This window comes from Silene latifolia, chromosome X (assembly GCF_048544455.1).
Source record: "Silene latifolia isolate original U9 population chromosome X, ASM4854445v1, whole genome shotgun sequence".
Classification (NCBI taxonomy): Eukaryota; Viridiplantae; Streptophyta; class Magnoliopsida; order Caryophyllales; family Caryophyllaceae; genus Silene; species Silene latifolia.
In genome coordinates this window covers 11358814-11376447 of record NC_133537.1, presented here as the reverse complement: position 1 = coordinate 11376447, position 17634 = coordinate 11358814, and the positions used below count along the sequence as shown (strand labels likewise).

Below are 17634 nucleotides of genomic sequence, written 5' to 3'. Positions count from 1 at the left end.
AGTCCGACTCACCAGAGTCGGAGAAGAAGCCCGACTCACCGGAGTCGGAGAAGAAGCCCTTCCCGCCACGGGGAGAGGAGCCGGACTAGGGATGTGAGGAGCCGATCGCCGCGTGTCGTTCGACACGTGGTCGACACCCCTCGGCGCCTCGTCCTAGATACCCGATCTTGACTAAGTCAAGTTGCCACCTATAGCATACAAAGGAGAAGGCGACCCAACCGACCACGTCGAGGCTTACGAGTCTCACATGTCGGTATGGGAGCAACCCGATGAGGTTTGGTGCCGAGTCTTCCCAACGACACCGCATGGGATGGCACAAAGTTGGTACAAGGGCTACCCGACGGGGTCGGTATCTTGTTACGCCGACCTAAAGGACACGTTCCTAGCCCGATTCTCGCAACAAGAGGAGGGCCGTGGAGACCTCGGACCTCCCGACTATCGACAGGAAGGAGGCGAATCTCTCCGGTTATGTGAAGAGGTTCGACGCCAAGGTTCAAGCAGATTCGTGAGTGAGCAATGAACCGACCTTCGCGATAAAAGGCCTCCCGAGAGGAGACCTAAAGAATGAGCTCATCAAGTGCGGTGGCCAGAGACTAGACTCCGCCAGGAAAATGGTCGATCAAGCCATTAAGGTGGAGGACTACCACAAAACCTGGTAGGCCCAGCGAGGCCGAGCACTCGAAAGAAAGAGCCGCCGGAGGACAACCCGATGAAAGACGCCGTGACGATAATAGGTCACGGTCGACAGATCCACCGAGGCAGGCGCTCGGCGGGCGCCGGAGGGAGTTCGGGAACGTACCACCAAAGGCGGTACAATGATCACACCCCCGGTTGTATCTGCGCCGAGGTCTTCGCCCGAGCAAGGGCGAGGGCCGAGTGTGGGAAAGCCCCCCAAGCCGATGCGGTGACACGAGCCGATCGTGAGTACCACGGCCACACCGGTCACCTTATCGACAACCGCTAGCATCCGAAGAATGCCATTGAAGAGCTAATCCGGAAGGGGAGCCTCGGCAAGTATGTTGCCAAAGGCCAAAAGACCGAGGCCGGCGGTTCAAATAAGAAATCCGTCTTTGAACGGATAGGAGTGATCCATGTTGTCATCGGGGCAACGAGAACGGTGGGTCCGCTCATGGGCACAAACGGCACTGAACGAGCCAGATCGGGCCATCAACTTTGTGCCCAAAACAGCGGTCCCCGCCTCCAACATCCCCGACATGACTATTGGGAAGAAGGACTACGAGGGAGTCATCGCCCCTCACAACGACCCACTTGTAGTCCACTTGGACATATCCAACCACCAGTCAAGAGGTGCACGATTGACACAGCGCCTACACGAACATTATGTTCGAGGAGTGCTTTCTCAACCTCGGTTCGAAGGTTGAAGACTTGAGCCCCCGCACCAATCCGTTGTACTGACTTTTCCGGGGCCGGCTGGTACCCCAGGGTTGATCGATGCACGGTGATGTTCGGCGAAGGGAATGCGGCGAAGAATGTCCTATCCGAGTTCGTAGTCATTGACGGCTCGTCCGCCTACAACGTCCTCATAGGCCGCGTCACTCGAGCGAGGCCGATGCGATAATGTCAATCCGGCCCCGACAACGATGTATGTCTCGGACCGGGGGGAGGCGCATAAGCTCGTCTCCAAGGACGAGAAGGACGAGGTGGTCAACACCCGGATATCCGCCGGAGGGTGCAACATGCAATCCCTCAAAGCGGCGAAGAAGTCGAGGGAAGGGGAAGAGCCCGTCCTTGCGGCGGGAGGGCGACCCGATGAATACCGACGTCGGCATGGTTGAAGGAACCCCGACCGACCAAGGAGAGCCGCATCCGGCGTATGGGAAATAACTGCGACGGGTCCCCACGGCGAACGGCTCGGAGCGCCATTCTTATCACCGGCCAAACGGGGACGTGTTTGAGCACGCCTTGAAACTTACCCTCTCGACCTCAAACAACGAATACGAATACGAGGCGGTGATAAATGGAGTTGAGTTAGCTAGGGTCGCTGGGGGCGGAACACGTCGTGGTGAAAACATGCTCACTATTGGTGGCCAACCAAATCGATGGAGAGTATGAGGCTCGAGATGACGGGATGGTAGGATACCCGGAAAGGGTGGCAAAGCCGACACCGCCAAATTAAAGTCCTTCCGATACGATCATACAAAGACATTCCCAGGTCCGACGATCCCTCAAGACACACCGGCTGACAGACATGGAGGGTGCACCTTTGATGAGCCATTAGGGCACTGACAATCTCGGGAAAATTTTGTATAAGCGGCGGAGGTGCCCAAGACAACTGTGGGCACCCCGACCCACGTTTTTATCTAATGAAGAATCGTCCAAGTTTTCCATCAAAGTGTTCATTTCCCCCCATGGTCACGATCAAGAAATAGGCGCCGTCGCAGTCACCCCAAGAAGTAGACGCTACGGCAGTCACCCCAAGAGGTAGACGCCGCAGCAGTCACTCCAAGAGGTAGACGCCACGGCAGTCACCATCAAGAAATAGGCGTCGTCGCAGTCACCCCAAGAAGTAGACGCTACGGCAGTCACCCCAAGAGGTAGACGCCACGGCAGTCACCATCAAGAAATAGGCGCCGTCGCAGTCACCCCAAGAAGTAGACGCTACGGCAGTCACCCCAAGAGGTAGACGCCGCAGATCACTCCAAGAGGTAGACGCTACGGCGATCACCATCAAGAATAGGCGCCGTCGCAGATCACCCCAAGTAGACGCTACGGCGAACACCCCAAGAGGTAGACGCCGCAAAGAAATCCTCCAAGAGGTAGACGCCACGACAATCACTATAAGGAAGCGATTTCATGATTATCCACAACCGGCGCGGTTGATACTCGCAAAGCGATCAAAGACGCCCTAGAACGTTAAACACAACAGAGATACGCATTCTAACCGCTCGGTCAAAGCCGAGGTAGAAACAAAAGAAGCGCTCAATTAATGACGTAAGAAGACAACTCGGCGAAGACAAGAAAAGACCTCGGCCAAGCGGAGACGAATAAGCAAACTCTTATTAAAAATGATCAGGTTACAAAGTGAGGAAAATACAGACGACGGCCGTCCCCATAAGGATAAGCCAAAACACAACCTACCAAAGTTGTACAAAATACAAGGAAAAGAAAGACAAAAGGTTACAGACATATCATTTAAGCGCCAAAAGATGGCGGGGAGGAAAGGCTTAATAATTGGCCCCGAACAGCTAAAGCTATCCGAGACGCCGGTGAGCACGTGACGACCGCCCGTCTCCCTATGCTCGTTGTCGCTTGCCATCGCAGCGTTAGCGGATCGTCCTTAATGGGCGACCCGTATCTCGGCGAGTCTCGGCTTTCTCGGCGACCACGGCCTCGGCGGCCTCGGTGCCTTCATCCTCTCGGCTTCCTCCTTGGCCGCCTTAGCCTCCTCAGCAAGGGCCGCCTTCTCCGCGGCCGCCTCTTCCTCCTTCTTCACCCTTACCTCCTCCTTGGCCTTCTCCTTCGCGGCTTCCTCCTTAGCTTCGAGCTTGTCATCAAACAGCTCGTCAAATTTGTCCCACGGAAAGGATCCATCAAGAGGGAAAAGCTCCCCAATCACATGTTAGGGAGGATAACGGTTTGGAGCTTCTCAATGTCCTCCTCCCTTTGGGCAATGATAGCATCCTTGTTCCGGACCACCTTCCCCTGGGCCTGGAACAAGCCCCTAAATTCGTTTCTCTGCGTAAGGTAAAGGTCGGCGTGCTTCGAACGAGGTCACGCATCTCCCGCTTAGCCTTAGCGCCTTCCCTGCGGCCTCGGCCTTGGCTCTCTCAACGAGGACTTCCTTTTCGGCGTCCTCCCCGAGTTTTCTCTCGGACGGACGCCTCTTGACCTCGGCCTTGGCCCTCTTAGCCTCCTTGTTCGCGCGTCGAGTTCCGGCCTTAGCCGCTCGAGCGTGGGGCGGCTTCGACCATGGTCCTCTCTTGCTCCATAATGTGGGAGCCAGAAGCCGAGTCCATTTCGCCGACCTCTTGCCTATTCTCATCCCCTCCGCCACAAGCTCGGTGGGGGAAACCTTCTGAAGTAGGGGATCGACGGTGATATTTCTATCACCCGCCTTCTCAGTCGCTTCTCCAATTGTGCCACAAAGGAGAACGGCGGCCGCCGACTTGATCTAAAAAAAAAGTCAATTAAAACATCCGTGTCGCATACATGGACGTATCGGAGAGCTTCGTCATCGTGAACGCCTAATTAATCGCTAAGTCCGAGCCACGGGATATATCCGTACCATGCTTGGCCTTCTTGCTCGGAGGACGCATCTCCTCGCCGGCGCGATTCGCGAGTAGAGGGATATCGCAGCGAGGGGTGGGCTCTTTCCTTTTACGGACAAGGGGAGATCCCTCCGCATCGGAGTCCCCCCCATCGGTAATGTCAACGATCTCCACCGTCTCCTTCGGGATCAAGGGATGGAAGGTGGAACGGATGTCGACGCCGTCGCCGCCGAAGATTTTGTTTTCCGCGTTCGGCGCGGCATGTTACTAGCAACCCTCGCTGGGCCGCCTCCACATTCGGGCCTTTCGGTGGCGATCCATCGGATCATTCGGCGACGTCCTGCGATCACGGGCGAGCCTTAGGGTGCAAATCGAGAACGGTCTTATCCTTGTGCGGCCCATCCTCCGAAGGATATCCTCGACAGTCCTGGTCCAAAGTGGTCTGCAAAGGAAGCAAAGCAAGAGTTAAGTAAAAGTAAATCGAAATTCAAGAAACAAAACGTTGAGTGCGAAAATGGGCCCCACACCGACCCCACTCACCCCGCGCTAGGGCCGGTATGAGGCCGACATGGCGAGCGGTTCATCCTGAAGAATGATCCGCGTCGGGGAATCCATCTTTTCGACACCCCACTCTTGTCCGTCTCAAAGAGCCTCATCGCCGCTTCTCATCCTCATTAAGAGGGACCTTCAAGCGTCCATCTTAAGCTTTTTCCGGTGACCCATCCGTCATGCTCCGCCTCGCCTCTCACCGCAAATTAACTCCGTCTTTGAAGGGACCGGCAATGGATAGTCATCCCAAGACCTCAACGTACACCCACCGATCTTTCCAAATCCTTGCGGGAGAAAAGCTTATCGACGGAGATGTAACCCAGCTCCACTTGCACGCTGTACCATCCGACACGACCGGGAAACGACGGCCGAAGGTGGTGAAGCCGACGGAATAAATTAACCGTTGGGACCTCCCCTTGAAGAGACAGAGCGGACAAAGCCGACTATGGTCCTAATAGCCAACGGGTGCAGTTGGGCCACGGCGACGTTCATGGCTCTAATGATAGCCATGACGTAATCATTCGGCGAAACCGGAGCCCGTACTCAAGTGCGGGATGTATACGCCGGTGCAACCGGTGGAGGACAACGGATGGCTGGCCCTCCTCGGGGATAACAATTTTGTACCCCCTGCCAAAGTAGAAATGGCCCTCGAAAAATGTCTCGCGAGCAACCGGCGAACTTATGGGTCCGGACACGGTCAAGGCGGACCTTACGGGCCTCGCCGTGATCCATAACGTCTCGCCTCCCCTCATCGGGATGAGCCCTTTCGATATCATCACCGATCATCACCGTCGTCATCATCATCATCATCGTCCTCCCAATCCTCCAAAGCTTTTGGATCGACTTCAGGAGACGGAGACCTAGGGCCCCCAGACCTTATCGGGATGGCATCTAGCATCTCCTCCTCATCAAGACGCGGCGGGGAACCCCCGCGCACGGTTACTAGGACCCAGATCGTGAGAAGACATGATTCACAACGAAAACTTAATGAAAAAAATCAAAAATTTGATTGTTTACCTTGAAGAAAAATGCTACGCCGGAGTAACAAGTCCGAAAGCTAGAGAGAAGTTTCACAAAGAAGGCTAGAAAGAAGAAAATTTTATAGAAAATGAAATTGGTGGCCAATTTCAGGGACTAACTGCCCTATTTATAGGGAAAAGCCCATGAAGAAGGACCAATCAGGGCACAGCCCATGAAACGTCAGCCAATCATCAAACAGACACGTGTCAGGCATGCAGCCACGGAATGTCAATCGTTGCAACAGTTGAACGTCAATCAATGCAACAGTGACCAAGCGTCTTCAACACGCCCCTTCAAGTCTGTCTGCCTATTCGTCTTCCTCAACAAATTCCTAAGTATCCGTTTCTCCGCCGGCCACATGATCAACCAAGCCAGAAAGCACCGGCCAGGGGCAATCATAAACAACCTAAGACTCTCCACCCCGGTCTCGGCCAAATATCATTGCCTTTTCCACATCGGATGTCCATTACACAACCATGTGGAGGGGGGATATGGTACGGCCATAATACGATCAAGCCGAGGTAGAAAAAGCCTGGGCAAAAATTTTTACTTGCACAGAATATACGCTCAACATACATCGGAGCCCATACCACGGCATAGACTACGCTGGGGGCAAATTGATGGGGCATATTCTCGCACCAACGTGACCCGATCAACATATTGAGCAAGGTCAAAGATATCCACAAAGAAGTCAACGGCTTAGACAAACTTAACCGACGCCACTGTCGGCTGTCTCTTGTGCCTCGGCGGGGACAACTAGCCAGCCGAGGCACACATCCGCGAACTCATATCCAAGACCCCTCGGCGGTGAGTCAACAGGGCCCGCCGGCCTGCCATGGGTCCCTCGGCCGAGGGGTAGATCAGTCTTTCCACCTGCTAGCCACTTGGCCACTTGGCCACTTGGCCACTACGTGACAAAAGGTGAAAGTCTATAAATACTCCTCAACTCTCATTGAGGAGGAGATCCACAATTAACCTAGAATCACTATTCATCTGGTAATATCTTCCTTATCTCTCTACAATATATACTTCGCCAAGTTACAACAACTTATCTCTCTAAGTTTACTGACTTGAGCGTCGGAGTGAGTTCGCTCGGTCCAAAGCCGAGCCCTCAGTTTGTTCATCGTTTCAGGAGACCGCAAGGAAGATTCAACTAAAGACGTCATTCTACAAGCACGGGTGGTAACGTATAACTGCTCTGGAATTACACCCGGAACAATTATATTATTAGTTCTCTTCCAAAAATTGTTGGACGAAACCTCTCATCCTCTACAGTCTATCCTATCCGCTTGTAAGATTATGTAAATAACTTGAATATTTAAACTGTGTAAATAACTTGAATATTTAAACTGTATATTAAGCAGATCAAATTTCTCCATCTTCATTACATAAGCAAGTGAAAATAGAATTAATAACTGGGAGTGAAGAATTTATCTATATACATGGTTATGGACATTTGTATCTAAACACTTTTTTTAATTCTGAATTTCCGATCATTTGGTTACCTAAGTGATGAATACATTAGATCAATCAGTGATGGAGCCAAGATTTAACGAAACGAGTAATGAACAAGGTAAAATTGAAAAAAAAATCTCAAAACTTTTATAGAATAATTCGAAATTTTCATTTTCTAGCGGGACGCTCCACCAGTAAACTAAAGGCCAATCTCCCATCAGTTTCATTATTTCATTTTGGTAGGTCACTATTAGGGGTGTTAACGAGCCGAACCGAGCCCGAGCTTGGTCTTGCTCGGCTTGTGCTCATAAAATAAAACTTGAGCTTGATCCGATCTCGAGCTTCCCCGAGCTTGAGCTTGAACAAATTATGCTCGTTATCAACCTTGCGAGCTTTAACGGGAGCTCGAGCCAAACTCGAGCTCAACTCGAGCCTATATATAATTGTTGAATTTTCGTTTTTTCTCTCTCGATCCTTTCAATCACAAGGCTCGAATGTTTTATATACAAATATTGAAAAATCAAGGAGACATTCTTGATATGTGTGATACAAATATATAATCATGACAAAATATTTTTATAAAATATGAGTTATCTTATCTAACTACACAAGTTCGAGCCACTTACGAGCTTTTCAAACCTAGCCAACGTTAGCTCGGCTTAACTCGTTAAGCTCTCGAGCCGAGCCCGAACCGAGCTCACACGAGCCGAGCTTTGGCCAAGCCAAGCTCGAGTTGCTCGCGAACTGTCTCGTCTCATCAAGTGCCCTAGTCACTATTATGTAGGACCTAGATGCAAAGATAAATCAAATATTTAAGTTGACATTAACATATGGGCTAAATTGATTTAAGAATCACAGTTTAATGACAAACAGTTTAAGCCACAAAACTAAATGACAAAGTTTGGTTTCTCTACCTAATATTCATTTTATATAATCTTCGTCAAATTCTTGCCTTCGACGTGAATAGTACTACATCATTGACAAAAAAAGAGGTAGTAAAAGAGTTACGTCGTATAATACATGCCAGAGTGAATACCACAAAGTCAAATGTGGAAAGCAGTGTATAATATATAGAGCCCGTCTTAATTATTTGTTTACCTTTAATTAAAATATTTCTCAATATAAAAGGTAAATAAATGATTGAATAAAGAAAATAGTGAAGTTCAATTATAAATGTTTAATATCATACTTGTTTCTTCCCATAATATTCTTCCTAGTGTCACATTGTGACTTTATTTGTCAAATCCTAAAAATAATGACTTATATAAGTCAAGTTAGTATGAGTTATTATTTGATAATAAAATATTTACATTTATCATATAAAAGTCCTTTTCACAAAGCTAGTTTTAGAATGGAAAATAGTATATAAATGAAAAATCAAGTCAAAACATTCACTTATTATTAATAATAATAAACGAGAACTTAACAAATAAGACTGTCTCGTAGACTCATACTAAGGGGTTGTTTGGTTGATCAAGGAACTTAATTTTCCTAGGAAAATACAATTCATGGGAATTAAGTTCCCTCATCCAATTCGGGTGATTTTCGTAAAAGTGTATGGTTGCTCATGTAGGAATTAAATTCCACAAGAACTTCCAATGACCAAGGGGGGAGTAGGTAAGCAACTTCTCACATCATGTAGGCATTTGAAGTTCCTAGGAAGTGCTAATTCCTACATTTTCCAAAATTTATGGCAACCAAACAACCCATGTTTTTCAAAATTATGGGATTTTCCAATGCTTATGTTTTCTAAGTGGCAACCAAACGACCCCTAAGGAGTATAAGATGACCTTGTTTGTAAACATACTCCTATTAGGTAAAATTAGTAAATTCTTGCATAAATAATAAATTAATAAGTCAATCACATATTCAAATAGTAGATAAATCGAAATCTAATTAATCTATAATCTGCTAATTATTAAATATCATTTCTTAATTCAACTAATTTAACTTTTTCTATTATAAACCTGTTTTTACCGGTTCCCACACAAGTTCATAAGTCATAGCCGTGTGGGTTAGATTTGGGCTATTCTTATGGTCCAAGTAAATGAGAGTACACAGTTTGATTGAAAATGGTAATGACACAAGGTTGCACTTTTACTTTTGCGGCTATACAACGTACAAGTAGATCCGATCCGACTTGGCAAATACTAAGACAGCCGACAGCATTTAATTACGTGGGCCTCCCCCCCAGCCTACTCTTTTTGACTGTAAGTAGGCCCATATTTACTACTTAGACTCCACTCTTTAATTTCCTCCTTACCTATATTTTTATTTATTTATACGGTTAATACTCTCCGTAACTCTTAATACGACTATACGAGTTGTTGGCATTTTAGTGCTGACACGTCGACAACTGCGAAGGCCAACATAACCAACCAAGAAATAATGTAGTAGTTGATTTTTACTGAAATTGACACAATACTTTCTCCCTTTCGTCATTTGTTTACCTATGCCTCGACACAAATACTCCCTTCAAGTTTCTTTTATCTTCCCCTTTTTTTTGGGCACAAAAAATAAGAAAGGGAAAGAAAGAAGGGAAAGAATGAATAAAATAGTGTAAGTTGTGAAGTTTTTAAGAGAGAAAAAATAATAAAGAATGAATAAAATACTGGAAGTTGTTGATTTTTTATGAGAGAGAAAATAATAAAGAATGAATAAAACTTACCAAAAAAAGGAATGAGGGAAGATAATTAAACTAGTGTGAAAAAAGAAATATGAAAATAATAGGAAATTGGAGGGAGTACCAAACGGGAGAAGATCATTTGTAGTTAGTTTTACTTATTGACAAGTGGACAATGATATTGATCAAATTACTCATCAAAATAATTTTTAATATAGAAAAGTAAACAAATGAATAAAACATCCAAAAAAAAAAAAATAACCGAGATAAAATGAAAGGAGTGACTTAAGACCTAGGTAGCACCAAAACGGACACGGACACTGACACGACACGGACACGCGACACGACATCCCATGAAATTTAGGACACGGGACACGTCATTTAAATTTAATAAAATATATATTTTATAGGCGGTTTTATTTTTGAAAAGGTATTGAATATTAAATTTAAATAAGTGAAGGTAAAACTTGACGTTAATTATAACTCATTCTCATTTCCAAAACCAAAAACCAACTTATAATCAATCTATTTCGACATCTCATTACTAGTCTAAAGAACATCATTTACTTCCAATTCAACTTATTTCCCACCAAATTCAACCATATAACAATTCACGCCATTTATCTTAAATTCAACTTGATTCTGTTTGAAGATGTGTGAAAATACCATGGACACGGCTCAAAATATCATGGACACGTGTCAGACACGTGCCCAAATAAAAGATGAAAGTTAGACACGGCTTTACAAGTGTCCGACACGTTTTGACGTGTGTCCGGCGAGTGTCGTGTCCGACACGGGTATCCGACACGGGAACGCCGATTAGGATGAGTGTCCGTACTATCTAGCTTAAGACTACAAACGTTATAAATGAATCACTCGTAAAAAAGAAAAAAGAAAAAAGGAAGGGACCAAAGTGGAATAAAACCAAGTCAAAATGGTCCACATAGCCATTAACGGAAATGATTTATTTAGCCGTCATGTTAGTTGTGACTTGTGCGGAAGAGGAAGATTTTGCAAAAGAAAAAGCATCTGATCAAATTCAAAAGACGTCTATATGCAATGAATCATTTCAATTTTCATGCATGCATTAGCGTTTTTACAGTGTGTGCTTAACCAATTTGAGTTTGAGTTTGGTAGATTACCAGTTACCACTTACCACCACCCAAAGTGTGCTACAACTAGAGTTGTTCATGGGCCGTACCGCCCGATAACCCGACCCATCCGACCCTTATTTTTAGCTGGCTTGGACACAAAATTTTCAAAAAAATGGGTCGTGGGTTGGACAAGCCCAGCCCGATTAAGTAAATGGGTCGGACATGGACACGAGCTTTTCCAAACGGGCCAACCCGCCGGCCCACTAAAAATATAAGATAATAAATTTTCAATTTATTTGTGTATATTAATTGTTTTATATTATAAATAATGATTTTTTTTAATAAAAGAAAATAAAGACATTTTTATTTAATAAAGTCGAACCTAAACCGTTGTCTTTCCATATATCTCCATGGTAATTAAATTTTGATTGTCTTTACAATAGGCGCATATATTCAAAACACCGCTAATTACCGTGTATTACAAGTTACAATAATGTATACATTCAATCTTTACCTCTACTCTTATATGTATTCTTTCACTATCCATATATATTATACACATAACTTCAAATTTCAAATCAAGGTATGAGATATAAAAAGTAGTTTAAGTTGATGTTATTCTATACCGAATAAGTAATTAACAGTTAAAGTTTAGTGTTATGGCCCATTAGCCCATGGGCCGCCCGACTTTTAACTAAAGGGCGGGTAAGGGCAAGGATAGTTGGCCCATAATTCTAACCCGTCCCGCCCACTATAGTCTTAAAGGGCAACTTTTTTCTTCACGGCCCAACCCATATCCGGCCCAAGCCCGCATTTGAACAGCTCTAGCTACAACTATTATCACCATTAGTGACTGGCTTCCTAATCGCCGGCTGATATCGCCATTTTGAACTACCCTCCCCAGGACCTTCGTACTATCCTTCCGAGTAGCTACTCCTCGCACTTTAGCCACCTAGTTTCTTTTCTTGTACCACCACGTAACCCATCATATATGTAACAAGGTTAATTAGAAGTTAGAACATACCAACAGTCGCACACTGCAAATGTGACTGTGCAACTAGATTTTCAGTTATTTGCTTCCTCCGATTCATTTGGTTCTTTATGTTTTTATTTTTTTCACCAGTGTTTTAATCAAACGCAAAGACTTCAAGACTTTTCCAAGACTTCAAAAATGTTCAAATAAGGAGCCGGTCTAGCAATTTCTTGTCTTTGTAACTACTGCTGGAATATTAAATTTCATGGAACAAATACAGGAACCAAAATACCAAAATCATAAGCATCAATGTAAAGATAATTCACCTAGATGGTCTTAAATTGCTTAAAACGGGAAAGTATTAGGATTTTATATGAAAAAAAAAAAAAAAAAAATCTTCTCTTCGTCCTTCACTCTTTCATGCTGTTCTTAACCCTTCCATGTTACCTTGATCGCTCTCTTTTGCTCACAATCACCGAATGATCCCCAGCTAGGATTTGGCATGAGGTGACCCGTGACCAAGTCACCAAGCCAAGACCAAACCTAAGGTCTAAGGAGCTTAGGCTTATGACTTACAATGATAATATCCTAAGTTAGTATCTAGTCACCCACTGACCGGGAAGAGAAATACTCATCAGCATGACCAGCATCACCCTTTTCCTTCCCGCCTTCATCTTCCAGAAACAGAAACACTAGAAAGAAATTTTTGAAAACAAAAAAAAAACACTATTTCTTGAACTGTGACGTTGTCTATATGTCCCAATTCCTCAATTACACAATGAAGAACACATGACTTGTCAAATCATGGTAACACTGTACAGGCCTTACTTCATTACGAAGCATGTAATAACAAGTACTCACTTACATCAAACAGCAGAACAATGATCATTCAAAGCATGTAATAACAAATGAATGATTGAGTTACAAAATTAAGGTAAGTTTGACAATCTTACTTTGTATCATCTGAACCCCACGCTTCATCCCTCAAATTTTGCCTGGTAACAATTCGATTCCTTCTAGCATCTTCCTGACTTCTAAGCTCTTTGGAGCCAAAAGTAGAAGGCAACTTCACTCCCAACTCCTGGGCAATGAGCCTCTGCGCTGTCCGAGCAGATGTCTTGGGTCGTTGGCGAGGAAGATCCAAATCTAGAAGGACAGTAACCATATTCAGTGCAGCCTTAAAATTAGTCATACTTGCAGTTACGTTATATGTGCAGAAAGTTCATTTTCCAACTTATTCATGTACAAGTGTACAACGACACACGTGTCTACTTCTACCCCTTCTTTACATATACATCCATCATTAAACACACTTTATTGGTGACTTAAGTGAATCACCGGACTCATTTGAGTGTAATCGGGATTCAGTCAAAGTCAAGTAAGCTTGACCCTGAGGCCCTGTTCGTGTACTTTGTTATTTGGTATTTGGCTGAGCGGTTTAAGTTGGATGATGTCGGTTTATGTTAAAAACTGTCAATATTAGTCTGAAAAGGGACCATTGGATGATGCATACCATCCGTTTTGGATATGCCTAAGAGTACATGGATGTACATATAATACATAGTTACATACTATATGCCACATGAACAAACTAAGAAGAGAATTTGGAACTTTGACTTTGAAAAACAAACATCACACGAAAGTCCATTTGGAGTCTCTTGCTTTGTTTGCCTAGAACGAGAGGGAACCGTTAGTCTTATCCTCGGATACATTTAGAGATACCCACCCTTTAAGGACAACGTGTCTCGCGTGATTCTATTTTTATCCAAATCAATATTTGCCTTTGGCATTACAACGGGTTGCCAACGATTAAATTTCTCCAACATATTTTTCAAATTTCTTACCAGACTTGGGATAATAATCAGTATGATTTGTGGAAAAGGGTTATGGCCTGTGGCCCGTGGGGATATAAATTAGGTGTCTTGAGATAATCCTAAAATATACATATTCCCAAAAGGCAAGTGAAAATGCTAACAAAAAGAAACGATACCTTTCATTGAAATAGAGTTAATTATTGAGTCCTCTTCTTCCATCACACGAACCGAAAATGAGCAATGAACACTGTCAAGGGCTTCGCGAGCTGCATATCGATGATCATCGAGAAACCCATATAAGTTTGCATGTTTGTTATTAAGTACTCGCTGAAGCTATAGATGCTAACTTTATCACAATCAACTAGGCAAAAGAAAATTCAACTCGCATAGTTTGTCTTTAGCATGTGCACGAATTTAATTTTAAAAAAAAAAAAAAAAAGCCATTTATATGTCTCTGATTCAATCTTACAAAAAGATTTTAAAAAGATAATTTGAAGGTCTATCATCACCAGAGCATTTTAACAGTGACGGATTATTGACCGACAACATACCCCAGATTAGCTACCATATACATACTCCTACATAATTTTGATTTCAGGATGAATAAAACGGACTGATTAATTATATTCAACAAAAACATAGACTATAAGCCTGATCAAATGTAAAATGTCAATAAAAGAGGATTTATGGCAGAAAAATATGTATACAGCATTATCGAATGCCAAACTCAAGCATTACATACCAACTGATGGAGTTTGAAACACAGCCAATGCAAGTGTATCATTAACCCAACGAATGGCAAAGCCACGATCCCTATAGTCTTTATAAAGCTTCTCTAAATCTGTCGTTGTAGTTCTTGGGTCAAATCCATCCAAGACAAGGACATGACGTGTACCATGTGTTGCTGATACCAAAAAAAAAAAGGTATTAGGAAATTCAGCAAATTATGAGAGAGTGCATTAACTCGCCAAAAAATTCAAGAAATATATGACCAATGGGTTTTTTAGAAAGAAATGCAAATACCCAAAATATGCCTTATTATGATATAGCTGCTTAACCCCATTCACATGGCTGGTTTGGAATTTCTATTTATTTCAAAGCCAGAACTTTTTATTCCATATTAAGCAGAGAAGGAAACATAGTAGTATATATATTTTAAGACATGCAGGATAAGTGATTGGCAGAGGAATGAGAAAAAGATGTTTCACCAAATGTTTCTAGGATTTAGATCATTCAATCCCTGCACAAAGAAAAGACTCATGCTTGCGTTTTCATACATATAGGCATGAATTTCCTGCTACAGCCTTACAGGTGAGAAATGAGCAACAGCGTAGATAGAGAGTTTGACATGTAGGGTCTTAATTCTTAAATGATAAACTAATTAAAGGAGTCTATTATAGTAATATGGGTAGAATTTTTACTCAAACTCGCGTTTTCTACGGTAATTCCACACCCTATAAGGCTATCACCTACCTAACTGAATGCAAATCCACAATCACAAGATAAATCCCATTCAAGAACGACAAGGAGCAGAGAAAAACGTCACAGCTGATTCATCTATGGATAACAAGGCAAACAACATAAAGAAAAAAATGGATGTTCATCTCGCTGGATAGGGATCGTAGCTTTTAAAAGGATAGACTCCAACATATGAAAGCAGCATAAACAAAATAAGATACATAAGTGCTAGAGGACTAGTAAAGCTCACAATTTTTTGTTTCTGGAGCTTTTTCTGGAATTTCATGACCAGTCTCATTTGGTGATTCATAACCACCACAATCATCAGCTTGCTGATCACTATACAGTCCCTGTTTTCTATAAGTGAAGGTTCCCCGACCACGCCTTTTTGGAACTTTCGGTTTTGTGTCGTCACTCAATGAAAGTTTAGATACATCAGGTTCAAGTGGAATCTTTGGAGAAACAGATAGCAATTCGTCTGGAGCACGATCCACCATTGCTTCCCAATCTGTCCTACATGACAACAACATGATGTCACCGAATGCACAAAACATGAGTGTTTCAATGCTCACAAGTCACAACAAAATTAAGCAATGTCACAATTAAGTGATCATCTGAGTCAAGGGTAATTGTTGTTGTTATAGGGGTATAGAACCCAACACAAAGAAAAGAAACAAGGAAAATGATGCTGGTGACAGGAAGATAAAGGGGCCGTGACAGGTGAGGTGGTAGTGACAGCACTACTAGTCCTATAGGCTACCATTACTACCATTTAGAGGGTGTTTGGTTAAGTGTTTTCGAATGAATTGTAACGGAGTTAGATACTTCATAAATTTTAACTCCATTCAAATCCCTAGAATCCCATACCCTGCACTCCCCCCAAACTCCCGACTCCGCCCCCCTAAGAGAGAGAGATAAGCAAGACACACAAGTTTAGAGAGACATGGGATTCCAAATCCATACCCTTATGGAATGACATTCTATCTATTCCATTCCACTTTTTGACTTCCTTTGTTATTTTTTTCTTAATACAGTAATAATTACCCTAAATCCAAGCACACTTTAAAATGTAATACACCATTATAAACATAATATTCCTGCTCACTTGCTCAGTCCGAACTTCCAATCGAGTAAACACTATAAAACAAGTACATCAAGTCAAGTCAATAATCGAACCTCAACCAAAACGACAACAGAATACTTCGACAAACTAACACGTGTTATTTCAGTTGGTCTCTCTTAAGATGGCCATATCCGTTTTAAGTATAAAACAGGTAAAATACTTCCCTAGGCATTCTGCTTTTTGTCTCATCCATCTATTTGATCCGTTTCATTGTTTATGACGGATATTTGCAATGTCAATTCTAGGGCACAAAAATTATCCCTTATCATAATTAGCTAGTCTTTTCAAAACAGCAAATTTAAACCACTAACAAAAATTCCACCACAAAGGCAAACATACCATCATCCGAAGATTCCAGAGGAGCTACATTTCTTATCGACGATTCCGCGACGAACTCAACCTTATCTGAAAATAAAACACACAAACACCAGTCATAGGGCATACATTTACAAATACCGGTCGCAAATGATATAAAAGGTAAGCAAATGATTGAGACGGAGGAATGTACGATTATGCGAAAATAGCATTACCACACTCATTATCTCTAGTTGAACTCGAACCACCGCATCGAGAGCCATCACTAAAATCCCAAAAAAATCGACAAATCGAGTAAAAATTAAAATAAAAAAACGTTGAAAATAAAAGAATTAACGAGATTGAAGAGACATACTCAGATGATTGAGAGCGAAGTTGAATGGATTGAGCTTGAGAAGAAAGTTGATCGGATTTAAGAGAGAAACCGATTGAAGAGTAAAGTTTGGATAATTGAAGAAGTGCAGAAACTAATTGAGATTGGGAATTGGGGGAATTTAGGGTTTGGAGTTCGGTAATTAGGGTTTCGAGGTAAGAGATTGCGGAATTAGTGTCGCCGGAATCGAGTAAATCCTCGACTTTTTCGCTCCAGTTGGTGTTTTTCGGTTCTGCTCCTTTCGACGCCATTTTTCTGATTTGTTGCTGGAAATCTGGAATAATTGTAGTAGAAGAATTGATGTAATGAAATGAACACAAATTCTTGTTTGTGACGGCACATATCCGTCACTCTTGAGTAACGGATACCATTTTACCTCACAAAGTATCCATTTTTTTTCTCTCTGCAACACTATTCATGTGGTCCCCTTTCTCCACTAACCCATTTTGTTATCACTTTATCTCACAAAATATCCGCCACAAATGGTAACCCGTCACAAGAGAGACCAATTGTGAAATGAAATGGACCGAATTTCTGGACTGAAAAACATGGGCTGGTTATTTCATATGTGGGCTTGGCATGTTATCAAACTACTGAATGCATCAACT

The 17634-nt window shown here is 43.2% G+C and overlaps 1 protein-coding gene across 1 annotated transcript; it reads right to left on the bottom strand.

Moving 5' to 3' along the window:
• Window positions 1–12672: 12672 nt before the first annotated feature.
• Window positions 12673–17342, bottom strand: LOC141622851 (uncharacterized). The gene is made up of 7 exons (XM_074438869.1): window positions 17009–17342; window positions 16869–16918; window positions 16678–16743; window positions 15466–15723; window positions 14500–14661; window positions 13934–14023; window positions 12673–13089 (listed from the first exon to the last, which is right to left on the bottom strand). The coding sequence occupies exons 1-7, from the start codon at window positions 17275–17277 to the stop codon at window positions 12893–12895; spliced, it is 1092 nt and encodes a 363-aa protein (XP_074294970.1). The 5' UTR covers window positions 17278–17342; the 3' UTR covers window positions 12673–12892.
• Window positions 17343–17634: the final 292 nt, after the last annotated feature.

Excerpts from the sequence above, each read along its gene's own strand:
- LOC141622851 (XM_074438869.1), bottom strand. The coding sequence starts at position 17,277 with ATGGCGTCGAAAGGAGCAGAACCGAAAAACACCAACTGGAGCGAAAAA. Across the intron at positions 14,662-15,465 it reads AGCTCCAGAAACAAAAAATT|CAACACATGGTACACGTCAT; the intron begins GTGAGCTTTACT and ends TTTTGGTATCAG. Across the intron at positions 13,090-13,933 it reads TAACTCTATTTCAATGAAAG|ATTTGGATCTTCCTCGCCAA; the intron begins GTATCGTTTCTT and ends CTGTCCTTCTAG.